The sequence below is a fragment of the Pteronotus mesoamericanus genome, unplaced genomic scaffold (assembly GCF_021234165.1).
Source record: "Pteronotus mesoamericanus isolate MK-2021 breed Mesoamerican mustached bat unplaced genomic scaffold, CSHL_Meso_final scaffold_137, whole genome shotgun sequence".
NCBI lineage: Eukaryota > Metazoa > Chordata > Mammalia > Chiroptera > Mormoopidae > Pteronotus > Pteronotus mesoamericanus.
In genome coordinates this window covers 4,509,763-4,526,459 of record NW_026555306.1, presented here as the reverse complement: position 1 = coordinate 4,526,459, position 16,697 = coordinate 4,509,763, and the positions used below count along the sequence as shown (strand labels likewise).

At 56.0% G+C, this 16,697-nt stretch overlaps 1 protein-coding gene across 1 annotated transcript; it reads right to left on the bottom strand.

The window, feature by feature from the left end:
• Positions 1 to 2,851: 2,851 nt before the first annotated feature.
• On the bottom strand, positions 2,852 to 7,454 carry SELENOW (selenoprotein W). The gene is made up of 6 exons (XM_054588514.1): positions 7,299 to 7,454; positions 5,758 to 5,782; positions 5,608 to 5,661; positions 5,374 to 5,448; positions 5,165 to 5,263; positions 2,852 to 3,235 (listed from the first exon to the last, which is right to left on the bottom strand). The coding sequence occupies exons 1-5, from the start codon at positions 7,343 to 7,345 to the stop codon at positions 5,183 to 5,185; spliced, it is 282 nt and encodes a 93-aa protein (XP_054444489.1). The 5' UTR covers positions 7,346 to 7,454; the 3' UTR covers positions 2,852 to 3,235; positions 5,165 to 5,182.
• Between the last annotated feature and the right edge of the window lie 9,243 nt (positions 7,455 to 16,697).

Genomic DNA, 16,697 nt, shown 5'->3' with positions numbered 1-16,697 from the left:
TTAAAAGCAGGGACCTACAGCCAAGACTGTTCTACCCAGCAAAGCTATCATTTAGAATCAAAGGGCAGATAAAGAGCTTCCTAGACAGGAAAAAAAACTAAGGGACTTCATCATCACCAAACCATTATTATATAAAATGTTAAAGGGATGAATTTAAGGGAAAAAAGGTCAAAACTATGAACAATAAAATGGCAAAAAATACATATCTGTCAATGATTGAATCTAAAAAACAAAATAGACAAACAAGAAGAACAGAGAGAGAATCATGGATACAGAGAGCGTTCTCGTGGTTGCCAGATGCGAGGGGGGGTAGGGGAGCGGGCGAAGCGGTGAGGGGACTGAGAAGTACAAACAGGTACAGAACAGCCGTGGGCATGTAAAGGACGGGACAGGAAATGGAGCAGCCAAGAACTTATACCATGACCCGTGGACGTGAACAACGGTGGGGGGACGGCCTGAGGGAGTGGGGGGCGCTGGGCGGAGGGGGGCCAAAGGGGGAAAGAAAAACCAGGACAACTGTAGTAGCATAGTCAATAAAGTATAATTTAAAAACAGGAAATCAAAATTTAAAATGGTGGTAGATATTTCTAGGGCTCCCCTCCTTTTTTTTTTAGGATTTTATTTATTTTTAGAGAGAGGGGAAAGGAGGGAGAGAAACATCGATGTGAGAAACCTTGATCAGCTGCCCCTTGTACGTGCCCCACGAGGGGATGCAACCCACAACCCAGGCACGTGCCCCGGCCGACCAGTGACCCTTCGCTTTGCAGAACGATGCCCAGCCAAATGCGCCCCGTTGGCCAGGGCTCTCCCCTTTCTGAACGCAGGGTTTTATACAACTAAAATTTTGTTTATGTTTCAATGATTTGAGTGGACTTTTTCAGGATAGGTAAAAGCACATAAGACATACGTGGCCCTCAGAGAAAGGACTTCTGAAAGATCTGTTCCTCATTTTGAAACACCTTCACTTAGGAATAGGCACCAGGACCTCCCCTTGATTCCATGGATTATACCTTCACGGCCCTCGTCATCCGGAATCGGCTGGGGCAGGGAGACAGCAGGAGGGAACTCTAAAACCGTTACCTGCCTGAGGTTTGTTTGAATGGAAGCAGGACGAAAGTGACCAGGCACCCATAGATCTGGCGGCCTTGCCACGTGAACGATTAATAAGCGGGCCTGTGAGGCTTCGAGTCCAGAATATCAATGAGGTAGCTGGTGGTGCATTCGGTGACTCCAACGCAGTGAGGGGGGGGCGTCCGGCACCCTACCCTCAGCGTGACTGGCCCTGGCAGCTGACCCAGGACGGGGTGACACCATGCAATGGCTGATGACTCAGGTCCTCCTCAAGTTTCGTCTGTGGACGACATTCCTCGATCTGGTTCGGGGGGAGGCTTATCAAAGCCACCCAATTCCTAATTTAGCCATCAAGGTCTAACGCCTCTTCCAGCTCTGGCTGCTGTGCCTCAGTGGATTGAGCACCAGCCTGCAAACCAAAGGGTTGCTGGTTCGATTCCCAGTGTAGGGCCCATACCTGGGTTGTGGGCCAGGTCCCCAGTAGAGGGCATGCAAGAGGCAACCACACATTGCTGTTTCTCTCCCTTTCTCTCTCCCTTCCTCTCTCTCTAAAAATAAATAAAATCTTTTTAAAAATGAATAAATAACTAAAGCCTTCCAGGATCTAAGACCCCTTGACATCGGGTTCAGCCGTGAGATTTGCTTCAACAGCAGGCGGAAGGCCTCAAGTACTGCACACAGATGCTCAAAAAGCGCTCTGTGGTGATTTTTTGTTGTTGTTGTTCAAATACATTTGTCTCCTGTGGTGACTTCTCAATGGAAGAACACACCAGACCGCAGCAGGTGGCCCCTGGCAGCCTCAACGTGGGGGACGGGGGGGCGAGGCTCAGAGGCCCAGGGACCTGTGGTAGGGCATGCCTGGTCCCTACCCTGGAGATTCTCGCTGCGCCATTTCTCCCACATTCTGTTGGTGGAATCACTAGCCCAGCTGGGGGCAGAGGGTCACCCCCCACCCCATTCTCCTGGGAAGCAGTGTTCTTATCGAACAAATGAAGTCTCTCCCCGACCCCGCCAAATTCACATATTGAAGCCCTAACTGCCAAGAACTCAACAGGGACAGTCTGGCCCTGGCTAGGTGGCTCAGCTGGTTGCAGGGTCATCCCATAAACCGAAGGGCCATGGGTTCAATTCCTGGTCAGGGCACATGTACAGGTTGCGAGTTCGATCCCAATCAGGCCTCCTCTTCAAGAGGCAACTGATCGGTTTCTCTCTCACATTGATATTCTTTTATCCTCCCATCCCCTCTCTCTAAAAATAAAGCCTTTTTAAAAATGAGGCCATTGAAGTGGGCTTGTATTCCAAACTGACTGGTGTCTTGTAAGAGGAAATTTGGGACAGAGGGCGCCAGGACACATATGCGGAGATCATGCGGGGACACAGTGAGGAGGTGACTGACAGGTAGAGGCCTCGGAAGAAAGCGAACCAGCCGCCCGCCCCCACCCTGGTCTCAGCCTTCCAGCCCCGGGGCCGAGGAAGGGAAGCCTGCTGTCGGAGCCCCCTGGCCGGCGGTACGTCAAGGCTGCCCTTGCAAACCAGCACGAGTATCAGACTGTGGACCACTGGCAACGCTTATTTGGACAAACGATCTGGGAGCCTGCGTCTTGTTTCCATTACCATCACGGCTGCATGTTTCCAACCGCGTAACCGCAGCGGCTGTAAGGTGCTTATTAATTGCAAGGCATCCGGCTCCAGGGCACTCAGAGCCGGGGCCACTCTCCTGGAATGGAGACGGATCTGGGGGTTTCCGGGAGCAGAATGGACACACGTGAACAAGGGCATGTTTTGTTAAACTCATTCAACATTTATTGAACTGTGAACCCTTGCAAACATGGCTGAAACCTGAAACTCACGCACCAGGATCCCTCTCTTGGCTTCTCCTTGAGAGCGAAGCCTGGAGTGGGACCATCCCGAACACCAGCGCGGGGACAGGGAGAGGCGGGGGAGGGCAGGCAGATGGTGAATGGCGGGGGCCAGGAGGAGGAGGGCCATTGTGCAAAGCTATATTTCGGGGAGACACACACACACACACAGGCAGACCAGGGGCGTCGATCTCTGCCCCGCGCGGCAGCCGCAGAACATCTGGGAAAGACCGGCGTCCACGAGACATTTCAGTCCATCCCGTCATGAAGCGTCCGCCGAGAGGGGCTGGGCCAAGGTCACTGGGCTGTGCAGAGAGAAGGGGTGGGGGGGGGGGGGTCAGCCTGTGGGGAGAGAGGCCAGGCTGGGGCCCGTGAGAAGCGAAGGGCGGTGAGAGGGAGATGAGGAAAATGCAATCGCAGGGAGAAAATGAGGCGCAAGGAAGTGGGGCGACCAGGAGGGGAGACTTCTAACCCCACAGGCAAGGCGGGCCCTCGTTTGAATTCACCTTGAGGATCTCGGGGGAGGAAAGGGGAGGCCCTGCGTGGAAGCGGGTGGCCGCAGGCTTACAGAAAGCCCCCCAACACAGCCAGAAGGTCCGATTCCGGAGAAGCCACGAAGCCACGAGTCACCAGAGGCGCTGGCCTCGGGGCGGGGGTCGGGGCTCGCCTTGCCCAAAGACAGGCTGACTGGGAGGAACCCTGGAATGCTGCCTGCTCAGTGTCCAGGTTTGCCCGGGGCCACACCTGCTCGCCTATGCTAACCATGCGACCTGGGGGTGGGGAGAGCTCAGCCCGGAGGTGGCAGCTCTCGACCTCTGGAGGGGCTGGAAACCAAGGTCAGCCACGAAGGCCGTCAGCTGTGTCTACCTGCCTGGCCCCAAAGTAACACCCTGGACACCGCAGCTCAGGTGACCTCCCTGGCCGGCGGCCTGTGGCCACACACCACCGCTGGGGGCTGGGTGCTGTCGGCCTGACTCCACAGGGCGCTCCCGCCCGCTGCCTCTTCCCTTCGCTGACTTTAACCTCCATCCCTGCCCTGCAAGGAACCGAAGCCCGGGCATAACAGTTTGCCCAGTTCTGGGAGCCCTCCTAGCAAATTGCCGAACCTGAGCTTGGCCTTAGGGACCCCAAAACTGCACTCACAAAACATACAAGTCAGAGTCACTCTTTCCCTCTCCCCTTTCTTGACGTCATTGCCATTTGTGCTTCCGTTGGCTGACATCACCCACGGGTGGACCTCTCTGGAATCCGGGTAAATCTCACGCTGATGTAAGGGAGCGCCTTTGAGTTACCGACAGTTTGGAAGGGGCGCAAGGTGTGTCTCTGCAAGGGGCAGGCTCCACTTGGGTAAGGAGTCAAGTCCCCGGCGGGTGACACCCCCAGCCCGCTCTCCTTACAGTATCAGCAGCCCACGTGTATTCAGCTCATGCAGCTTTGAAATCACACAATTCTTGAGTTTTTTTTAATTGGGGGAGGCTCTGTGCATTTCAGGCCCAAGCACAGGCATGACGTTTGCACTTTTGCATTGCACTGACTGAAACTTGTGGGTCCAAATTCACACTGAACGTGACCTCGCTCTGTTCTAGCAAAGCACTCTAAGAAATGGAACTGGCGTTTAAAGCATTTGAGAACCGGCCCTGGCTGGTGTGGCTCAATGGACTGAGGGTCGGCCTGTGAACCGAAAGGTTACCAGTTCAATTCCCAGTCAGGGCACGTGCCTGGGTGCAGGCCAAGTCCCCAGTTCAGAGGTGTGCGAGAGGCAACAGATACCTGTCGCACATCGACATTCCTCTCCTTTCTTTCTCCCTCCCTTCCCCTCTCTTGAAAAAGAAAATCTAAAGCACTTGAGCGCCAGGGTGCTGGGGGCAGGTGCCAGAGTCCACAGGATTCTGGGATGGGGTCCTCAGTTCTAGACACTGCAGGGTGGGGCCTGGCCCTCCAGTTTGGAGGGTGGTAGAAAGCACCTCTAGGTTCTCCAGGGTCAGGAGCCAGAATCCGGTTCTGGGCTTGGCTAGCAACCAGTGCCCAGCTCTAGAATGGGTTGGGTTTGAGGCTCACCGGGAACATACTGGCCTGAAAATTGGAAATCGGCTGAAAAGCAGTTCTATGATTGCAAGAACAGTATGGAAATTGCCAGTTGCTCTGGGGTGTGCTGGGCTGGAAACTAGCACTCGGGTTCGGAGTACACGGGGAACGAGGAGTGAACTGTAGGGTCCAGGAGCTGGGCCCCTCACCTCTGCCCTAAGGGCACACTAGCCCTGAGCCAGGGCGGCTTTGATGGCGGCCACCAGCTTCAGGAACTTGCTCTCTGTGTCCACGTAGCCATCGCCTCTCTGGGGATGCAAGATAGAAGCGGTGAGCTGGGTCCAAGACATCAAGCCCACCCGCCACCCCCCACCCCCCAAGACTCCAAAAATGAGGCAGGATGGACAGACAGACATACCTTCTTGGAGTGAACCAACTTCCCTGCTACTGTTACTTCAAAGAACCCGGTAACCTGGGGGGTCCCCTCGCCACACTGGGGGGAGAGAGAGATGTCGTGTGGGCAGGGTACTCTCTTGGGGACCCCCGCCTCGCCCAGGAAATGGAGAACACGGGTGAAGGGAGGGCTGCCCCACACTGGCGGACGGACGGACAGAGTGGCCCATGTCAGCCCTCCCCTGTCCCCGTGACTCACGATGTCCAGGCATCCAGGGAACTCATCTTCCAGCTTCTTCTTGAGCTGAAGATACTGTAAGCGGAGGTCACAAGAGATGTCAGCAGAGGCCCTGCCAGCTCTCCTTCCCCCGCCACCTTCCCGGGACGGCTGGCCGGCCACTCTGCTTACCTTGGGCTTGTAGCCTCAAGCGCCACTGGTGGGAGAGTCCAAGACAGTGGGACCCCGGGACGAGGCAGACGGTGGGAATCCACGGAAAGGCAGGCGGGGGTGGAGGGCGCAGCAGGAGATGGAGGGACGTAGGAGGGGAGCCAGGAAGAAATGCAGAGGAACACAGGTGATAAAACCAAGGAGGGGACAGACATCCTCGAGAGAGAGAGCAAAGACACACACAGAGTGTTGGGGAGCAGGCAGAGATGGGGGGCAGGGACACAGGAAGGAGGCAGACAGCCGGAACCGAGCAGGGGAGCCAAGAGACAGGCAGAGAGGGGGGCGGGGAAAAGGGGGTGAATGGAAAACCACAAGTAGATGGAGGAAGGGAGGAGGCAGGAGGGAGGGAATGAAGAGAACTGGGTTAGGGTGAGAACAGCAGAAACAATACCCCACCCCCTCCCAGTCCACCGCCTGGCGGCCACCCCCCACCCCCAGGCCTGGCAGGCTCTGAGGGATCCCCAAGGCCCTGCCAGGCCTGAGGCTGAAACCCAACGCCTCCCCAGCCCCCACTGCAGGCTATTTCAGGGCTGCGGTCTGGAGCACAGGCCTGTGGGGGCCTCAAAACGTCACTCCACCCGGGCCCTGCTGAATGGGCATTTCTAACGCGGAGGCAGAGCTGATCCCCTCAGAAGCGCGGGCTGCCCCGTGGGCGCTTCCCGGGCAGGAAGCTGGGCGACCCAGACTGGGGGCTGCAGGCTGGACCTCAAACTACTGACCTGCCCGCCCCACTCCCGGCCTCAGTTTCCTCACCTGTAAACTGGAGCTAAGAGTCTCCTCTCTCAAGAGGTTTCTGGTGGGGGATTTTCACGGACGGCGTATTTGCTAAAAGACACCGGCCAGCGCGCCTGTGCACGCCAGGCAGCACTACCCGCCAGAGGCCACGCCCCAGCGCTTGTCTCCCAGAGAAAGTGCCCGATCCTCCCGGGGCGCTTCCACCGCGGGGAACCGGCCCGAACGTGGTAAACACACATGACTCCATCCGCGGGAACTACTAAGATCACTCCCTCGCTCCCTCTACAGATGGGGAAACTGAGGCCAGAAAAGCTGCAGGATTAGTGCCCAAGTCCATCTCTTGTATTCATTCCTTTCCAAACCCACACCGAATATTCTCGAACATTCTGGAACATTCTCGACTCTCCAACAGCATCCTACGCTTGTTCACGGTGCTGGGAGAGGGGGCGTCGAAGAACTGACGGAGGCTCCTCTCCCCTTACATTCGGACCCCACCCGCCCTCCAAAACTGGGTCCTAGAGTGCGTAGGTTTCACACGGGCACATTGTGCCTCGGGTCTACCTTCTGTAACCCGAGGTGTCTAGAAGGTCACAAACTGGAGAGGGGTCAAGGCTCTGTGGTCTGCGCCCCGCTCACGCCCACCCCACCCCACCCACAAGGGAGTCCCCGTTCTCGCGGAAGCTGCCCAGGGGCCCTGTCCCTGACGCCCCCAGTCCCCGGCGCCCAGCCCCACTGGGTCCGGGCGGGGCTTCTGGTGTCGTGCTCACCAATAAACGACTCGGACGGCAAGACCCATGGCTCGCGATCGCAGCATCCGCGGGAGCACGGACACAATCCACCTGGGCCGCAGACTCCCGGGGTCTGCGCTCGGGCTGGAACGCCCCGCACCCAGCACCAGCCTCCGCGCTCCACGGAGCGAACCAACGCCGGGGGGAGACGGAAGGGAGAAGTGCCCACAGCGGGGGAAAAGAGGCCCCCACGGTCTTCCCTCAACCCAGCGCCTCGCCCAAACCTCTCCTGTCCCCGAGGAGGGCCAGGGAGCCTCTGAGAGAGGGGGACCGCGGGGACAGGGTCTGAGCGCCCCCTCCCGGATCCCCCTCCTACCTGAATGGTACGGCCCATTGGGGCGGGGTTCAGGACCTACCGCTACTTGCAGGAAAGGAAATTGCCGGGGAGGGTGCAGTTTCACCGTGTGGTCCGGGAGGGGTTGGCTCTTGGGCCTCTCTCCTGCCCTGGAGAGGGCGACAGGGCCCGGTCCGGAAGGATTCTGGGCCCGCAGGGGCCGGCCCGTGCCACCGAGGTTTCTAGAGAGCGCGCCAGGGCCCCAGCTGCCCTTTTAAGACCCGGAAGACGCCTGATCACCATGGCAACCTCTCTGTGCCTTCCAGCTCCTGGAGGGTGCTGGCAACTGAGTTAAAGGTGTTAGGGTGCGGACGCCTCTCTCTGAGCCTCCGTCTCCCCGTCTGGAAGATGGGCGTGACGACCTTCAGGGACTACACGGCGGACCCACCTGGAATCCTGGTTATGGGGATACAGTGGTTTGGCTGGTGGCGGTAAAAGGAAGAGGCCGACCTGATAACAGCGCTTCTCTCCTGGGGCTGATGTGAGCCTCCCGTGAATTCATGCGCTGGAAAGAACTAGAACAGAGTCCGTCCCATGAGGACAGCTCGGTAAAGGTTGACTCTGCTGGGAGGACTTCCTGTCCCAGTTTCTGTCTTTGGCTCACCTGCTGTAACCCTGACATCTCAGGGCAGGTGGCAGACAAGTTGCAAGTGCCACTCCACCCCTGTTGCTGTGTGACCTCTGATTCTGATGGTCTTGGAAAGATACGAGGAGCTTGTGACTTGGAGCGCTTAATGCAGGGCCGGGCGTGGTCCCTGTCCTTGGCACAGCCTCTCTCAGTGGTTTCCAGAGCCCTCAGAACAAAACCCCAAACCTTGGCACCATCTGCCCCTGCCTGGGCACGTTGGCGCCTTCTTGCTGCTTCTGTCAGAGCCCCGGTCCCACGGAAGCCGTGCGGCCTCCTCAAGCACCTCCCCCGCTGTTCTGCCTCTGGGCCTTTCTTGGCACGTGCTGCTTCTCGTGCATCCTCCAGGAAGCAGCTCCAGCAGATTGCAGGGAACATTTGTCTTCGATGGGAAGCGATGCCTCTTCTACAGCGCATCTGTGTGTGCGTGACACAGTGCTGTTGTAAAAACCAAGCCGTCTAAACCACAGAAACCTACGTCACAGTGCGGGAGGCCTGCGCTCCCAGGCCAAGGGGTCGCCACGGTTTCTTCTGAAGGCGGAGAAAGAACCTTTCCCCCGCTTCCCTCCCAGTGTCTGGTGTTTTGCTGGGAACCCTTGACGCTCCTTGGCGTGTAGATGCGTCACCCTAGCCTCTGTCTCCCCCTTCACGCGGCGTTCTCCCCGTGTGCGCATCACTGCATCCAAAGTCCCGCATGTTATAAGGACGCCGGTCATGTCGGGCTAGGGCCCGCCTTGCTCCGGAAGGGCCTCCTGTTAACGCGCGACGTCCACCATGACCCTGTTTCCAAATAAGGGCACATCCCGAGGTCCTGGGGGTCGGAGCTTCAACATGAGAATTTCGGGGGGACACGACTGGACCCAGAACATCAGTCAGAGGTATCGGGTCCCGTGCGATCTAGGTTACAGCTCCGTAAGCTGTAGGTCGGGACGGCAATGCAGAATAACTCCTCCCTGCAGACACTTGGCGCGAGTCCTGTGTGGCGGAGGCACAACCCTGCCCCTGTCTTAGTCGGTTTGAGCTGCTATAACAAAAAAGCCACAGACTGGCTGGCTTGTGAACAATAGAAATTTATTTATTTATAATTTTTTAAATTAATTTTGAGAGAGGCAGAAACATCAAGTTGTTGTTCTGCTTAGCGATGCACTCGTTGGTTGACTCTTGTATGTGCCCTGACCAGGCATCAAACCCGCAACCTTGGTGCATCGGGACGCTGCTCTAACGGACCGAGCTACCCAGCCAGGGCCCAGACAACAGAAGTTTATTGCTCACAGTGCTGGAGGCTAGAAGTCCAAGGTCAAGGTGCCAGCATGGTGGAGTGAGGGCTCTCTTCGGGGTTCATAGCACCTTCTCGCTGTGGCCTCTCGTGGTGGAAGGAGGGCGGCGGGTGAGGGATCAATCTGGGGGCTCTTTTCTGAGGGCTCTGATTCCACCCACAAGGTCTCCACCCTCATGACCTCTTCCCCTCCCAAAGCCCGCCCCCTAATACCATCACCTTTGGGGACAGCGCTTCAACGTGAATTTGGGGGACACAGACACCCAGACCACAGGAACCCCCAATATATTTTGCCACCATTTGCACATTTGTTTCAATATCTAGATCTATACATGCGTCTGTTCTTTGATCTCCTTTGGTTGTAAAACCTCATCTTTAACACATGTTTACTTTTAGATCTGTAGGAGTCATGATTTTCCCTCCCCCTCCCCAAATTATTTTTGTAACAATATCATTCCACTCTGGGTCCATGTCCCCTCAGGCTGGGTCCGTGTCCCCTCCGTGCTCACGTGCCCCCACTGACACTCCCCGCACACTCAGCAGGTGGCCAGACACGGGCCAGCGGCTCAAAGGACCTTTTGTTGACCAGCTGGGAACTTGCCGGGGGCTCAGAAGAAGAAAGACACCCCCTTCTGCCGCTGCGCACAAAGGGCTCCCTGTTGTCCTGAAGTGGGGAAGGCTGGAGGAGCTCGTAATGGCTTCTGGGCTGGGTCGCTCCCTCACTCTCTCACACACACAAAGACAAACAATAACACGCTCTGTTCACCCTCACCTGGCTACACAATTGCACATCCAGACAAACGACAACTCAGAGACACAGGGACAGCCCACGCCTCTGTCCTGCCACGTGATGACACAGAAGCCCACCGGGCTCTCAATATGAAACCGGAAGAGCCGGCGTTGGCGCTGCCTGTCACGAGGAGACCCGGTGAGCAGAGACAGGGATTGGATCTTCATGGGCGCTTTATTCAGGTGGCGGGCGATCTGAGAAGGCGGCGGGTTTGGACCCTAACAGACAGTTTTACGTTTCTTCTCAAGCCGGCCTTTTTACAAGGAGAAAAAAGCAGAAGGGATTTGGAATTCAGGAAAGAGGTTTATCTGGATAAAAGCTGCCATCCGGCCATTTCCCTAACACCCTCTCATCCTTTGACCAATTTCTCTAACACCCTCTCTTCCTGTGACCGATGATTTACCCTCTGCGTCCTGTGTCCTGTGTCCTGGGTGATTTTCTTTATCTGTGTCCCGGGCTGCGGGATGTCTCTGCCTGGAGCACAGAGGCTCAGATCCCATGCTGATTGTTCGTGGTGCCCCGGGGGCACAAGGCAGAATCGCTTGGGTCCCTGAGAGTCAGGGGGGCCCTGCGCACCTGCATTCCTGCAACAAGTAGCTTTTCACCTGCATTAACCACTAAGCTTATCAGCTCTACCTGAAACTGCAACTTCCCAGTTCCTGAGTTCCCCCACCAAATATACAGCAGCCCCGTATCACAACACACCTCCACATGTGCGACACACAGTGGCAGCCACCTCCATCGGGCCACATGGTGGGACACACAGCTGCACCCCAGACACACCATAGCACGCGTGCGCGCACACACACACACACACACACAGAGCCCACCAGGGGCGGGCCAGTCACCCGGAGACCCACGCTCACCGGGACCGAAGCACACGCTGCAGGAACCTGTCCCAGCAGCGCAGCCGCACGCACATACGTGGCCATCGATGCCATCGGCGTGCCCCCCACGCAGCACCACACAACACACAACTCCGCCTGCCCCCAAGCGACACAACCGCACAGTAGTACAGCAACAATGTCACACAGCGGCATGCTGGGGACGAAACACAGAATGCACAGTGAGACTACACAACTGCATTGCTATGCTTAGAGGCAGATGCTGGCACACAACAGCACAGCTTCACCCATGAACACACACACACATCTCCTGGATGTTCCATGTCTCTTACTATGATTTTTTTTAAAAGATTTTATTTATTCACTTCTTAGAAGGGAAGGGAGGGAGAAAGAGAGAGAGAGAAACATCAATGTGTGAGAGAAATATTGACAGGTTGCCTTTCACATGCCCCAACTGGAGAATCTGGCCTGCAACCCAGGCATGTGGCCTGACTGGGAATCAAACTTGCGATCTTTTGTTCACAGGCCTGTGCTCAATCCACTGAGCCACCCTAGCCAGGGCTAGTATGATTTTTTGATGCTATTAGCTGTCTCCCCTGCAAGAAGGTGCCCTCTGTGTTTTTCTGCTTGTCCCATCCCTGGCATGTGCCCAGCGTCTAAAGCACCGAGTGGCACACAATAGGCACACAGTAAATATTCGTCGTATAAATGCATCTTTAAGAAAATATTTAGTAAGTTTATCGTCGCGTCATTTCTATCAAGAGTTACCATTGTGAACATCATTTATTTTCACAAAAACCATCTATAAAACAACATGCCATGTATTTGAATGTTCACAAACATTCGAAACCATTGAGTTGTGTAAAAACCGTCTGTGAAACAGGAAAACGAACTAAGTCATTTGTTAGCAACAGGAAAATTCTTATCTTGCTCTCCCTGCAATAATCCTTATCTCTTTCAAGGCAAGTATGGAGCCCTCAGAGTTCAGGCAAGTTGGATGGGGTGGAGGTGGGGGTTCACTTCCTTCCAGACTTCCCCTTGGCTGATAAGAAGCCAATTTGCATCCTTAAAGGGACAGGCGTATTTCTTTTTCTTTTTTTTAAAGATTTATTTATTTATTTTTAGAGAAGGGTTGGGAGAGAGAAAGAGAGGGAGAGTAGCATCAACGTGTGGTTGCATCTCACATGCCCCCTCCTGGGGACCTGGTGTGCAACCCAGGCCTGCGCCCTGACTGGGAATCAAACCGGCGACCCTGTGGTTTGCAGGCCGGCACTCAGTCCACTGAGCCACACCAGCCAGAGGTAGAAAGGCATATTTCTGATTGAAAAGTAGGGCTTAGAGGGTCCCCATCCACAGGGGGCAGATTTGTCCAAAATCCACCCGAGTCCCATCAGGTCTCTTCTGTTTACACGGGGTCCATGTGCCCCTGACACAGGCGCATACCTGCGAAGATGACAGGAACCTGGTGTGACCTATTCTGGTGAATATGACTCCTGTAGGAGCCTGGGAGCCTCAGGGATACTGGTGACAGGGGCATTTACTCAAATGTCACCTCCTCGGGATTTTTCTGGCTGTCCTATTTTTTTTAAATTTACCTTTCCTTACACAGTAAAGTGCACAAATCTTAAGTGTACGGCTCAGTGGATGTTTCCTATGTGTAACACCATTTAACCACCTTTCAGATCAAAATACAGATCATTCCTCCCTGTCAATTCCCCAACAGGCAGCGCAACTATGCTGCCCTATATCCCCATCCGTGATCTTGGTCTGTTCTAGAACTTCATAGAAATGGAATCGTACAGCTCGCACTCCTTACAGGTGGGTGGGTGGGTTGGATGGGTGTTTCCGGACGGGGTCCAGCCCGGAGCGGGTCTGCCTCAGGCTGGCTGGAAGCGTGTGTGCTCTTGACCTCGTGCAGGAAAGATTTCACAAGACGAGTCCGGGTGACTGTGAGAATTTATTAAATCTGGCGACGGTGAAACAGGGAAGGGGTTAGGGTCGGAGAAGCAAGAGCCTAGGCAGAGGAAGTCAGAGGAAAGGGGGCCTTGGGGGCAGGAGCAGGGGCTTAGCCTGGGACAAGCTGCTGCTGCCCACTGCTCCCCTGGTTGCACGGCTCGTGGGGACCCTTAGCGTTGAGAAGAAAGGGAACACAGATACACACCCAGGGGAGAAAGGCGTGGGCGAGCGAGCTCCCGAGAGGACGGAGAGAGCGCCTGTGCAGGGCCCTTGTCCTGAGGCTCCTTATCTTCCTTCGGCCGCCCAGAACCCCAGGGGCGGTCTCGGGAGAGGCCTCGGTAGAATGTGCGTCAGCTCTCCCGCTGTGTCCTGCTCTGTGCTGAGTCATCAAAATGTGTGTTTAAAGGGGTCGGGGTTATCTTCTGGTGAGTTTCATTTTCTTTTTTAAAAAAAAAAATCCTCACTCAAGGATATGTTTGTATTGATTGGAGAGAGAGAGAAACATCAGTTGGTTGCCTCCTGTACACACCCCGACCGGGGATCGAATCCGCAAGCTTTTGGTATACGGGACAGCGCCCCAACCAGCCGAGCCCCCTGGCTAGGCTGTTAGTTTTATTTTATAAGAATCTGATTGAAGAGGGACAGGACCGAGGTGGGTCTCCCCTGGCACAGCCTGGCATGTGCCAACTGTTTGCTCCAAGTGTCCTTGTTTAGGGAAGATAAAACCGTGTGACCGTTAGCTCACTGTAAATGGCTCAAATTGTTTGGCCTTGTTTATTCTATTTGTCAAGGAATTTCCCTAGGTTCTTATATCCTGCCTCAGATGGATCAATGGATGGATAGATGGATGGATGGATGGATGGATGGATGGACGGACGGACGGACAGACGGACAGACACATGGACTGAGAGATGGATAAAGGACCCACTGAGGAATGAATGGTGTGGGACCGTGTCTGGCCCGCCCTTAGCAGTTCTGGGTAAGGTCTCAGCCTGGCAGTGGGGGAAGTGGGGGAAGGCACGGGGAAGGGGGGGAGCCAGGGGTGAGGCCTGCCACCCCTTTCCCCAGCAAAGTGGCAAAGACCTGCACCGGCCTCCGCACCTTCTGGCCTCGACCCCATGTGATCTATCTACACGTGACCCTCAGGGGCAGGGGCGTCTTCCCGTCCTCCCTCCCCGTTGGCTCTCACCGTTAAGTCCCCCTCCCCGGTCTCTCCAGGTCCAGCACTGCCCCCCACCCCCACCAGGCGATGTCCTGGTCCAGGTCCCAGCTGAGGGGGTTTATAACCCTCGAAAACATTAATCAAGTCTCATAGACGGAGCAGGACCTTCAAGCCCCAACCCATAGCCCCCAGGTCCCTAGAAGCCCCTCGGGGCGGGCTTAGAGAGGGTTCTCCTCGGATCTGCACCCGCCCGGGTCTAGCTTTTATCCTGCCGGCCGCCGCGTGGCCCTTAGAGGGGTGCAGAGCGGGGGTAACCGGGAGTTAGGGTCGCGCAGGAACCTGCCAGGCCGGTTCAGCGCGGGCTCTGGCGCCCCCTGGCTGCCGCTGTCTCTCCTCGCATCGCTGCCCCTTGAACTTGGGAGATCTGCCTGTGACGGTCCACAAAGGGCCACTCAGCGAGGAAGGGACGATCGTGCTCACGCAGGAGCACCGGCGGCGCCACCAAGCCGCGCCCACACAGTCCCGGGGGTGGGCCCCCGCTCTGGATCCCCGCCTCTCCAGGGCGGTTCACAGAAATCCATCCCCTGACCCGACCTCCTGCCCTCCCTCCCCGCTCCTGGGGTTACTTGCAGCTTTGTGGGGCGGGGGGCGTGGCCAGAGTGGCTCATCGGCCGCCCGCTCCCCTCTCTTCACCCCTCTGGCCGCATCTGCTGTGCCATCTCTGCCGCCCCCCTTTCCTTCCTTCCACTGGACCTCCTCCTTCCACCTCTTTCTTCCCTCCCCACACCCTTTCGTCTCCGCTCAGCTTCTCGGACCCACTCCCTAACCCTAACCTCAAATGCCCGCACCCCCACAGGCTCCCTGCGTGTCTCCCTGGCCCGTCCCTGAGCCCCAGCTCCTGTGTCCAGCCCCCACCCCCTACCCCCTTCACCATTCACAAGCCTGACAGGCGGCTCAGGCTTAGTCTGGCCGAAGCCGAATTTCGCTGCCCCAAACCCACTCTCACCTGAGCTGCCCCCACCTCAGCGGACCCGTGTTTAACTCGTGCCCCCTCTGTTCAAACCTTCGGATCCCACTCACTCTCTGTCTCCCTCTGCATCTGCCCACCCGCCAGGAAGGAGCTAGGGCTTTACCTGCCGAGACTTCTGTTCCCAAAGCCACCTGTGTCCCACCTCCGCAGAGAGTCCTTCCAGCCATCCAAACGCTCCACCCAGGACATCCTGGGGCCGTCCCCCATCTCCCTCCCACCCTCTCACACCCACACGCAGCCTCTTTGCCAATTTGGGCATTTTCACCTTCAAAACAGTCCAGAATCTGATCATTTCTTACCTCCACTGATTCCACTCTGGCCCAGCACCATCATCTCCCCCTGGACTACTTGCAAGGGCCCCCCGCTTCCTCTCCTGCAACCCGTCCCCACCCACGGCCAGAGGGGCTCTCGCTGGTCCCAGTTGTATGTTGGGCCTCACCTACCACGCTCTCTCCTTGGTCACTTGGCTGCAGGTACCCAGGTCTCCTTGCCCTTCCTGAGGTTCCCAACCCCGGGGCCTTTGCACGGGAAAGGTTTTCTCTGTGATACCCACATGGCGGCTGCCTCTCTTGTTTTAATCCTGTCTCTGCTCAAATGTCAATTACCAGGAGAGAGCACAGTATTTTGGCTCAGTGGGTGGCTGGGTGAGGGCGTGGGGACAAGTGGAAGGACTGTTTCAAAGGGAGAATGGACATGGGCAGAATCTCAAATCCTGACAAGTGGCTCTCCTTGTCTGTACTTCAAGTTCTTCGGCTGTGAAAGGAGGGTCACAATAGCATCTGTCTTACCGGGACCAGAACAAGGACCTGGGCAGGACAGCTTTCTGCAGGACAGCTTTCTACATTCAGAACATGTATCAAGTATTTATTTTATTTTATTTATTTATTTTTAGACAGGGGAGAAAGGAGGGAGAGAGGGAGAGAAACATCAATGTGTGGTTGCCTCTTGTGTGTTCCTCACTGGGGACCTGGCTTGCAACCCAGGCACGTGCACTGACTGGGAATCGAACCGGTGACCCTCTGGTTCACAGGCCGGCTCTCAATCCACTGAGCCACACCTGCCAGGGCCATGTATCAAGTGTTTAAATACTATATTATCAACTGAAAAAAGGGAGAAGAATCTGTAACATTGCCAGGTTTCTGGCCTGGGGGACTTATGTGAGTGTTACTCCAGAGTTTGGGTCACAGGATTCTATTTTATTTTTTAAATGATTTCCACTTCTGCTAATTTATTTTTTAAGATTTTATTTATTTTTAGAGAGGTGGAAAGGGAGGGAGAAAGAGAGGGAGAGAAACATCGATGTGTGGTTGCCTTTCAAATACTCCCAACCGGGGACCCAGCCCACAACCCAGGCATGGGC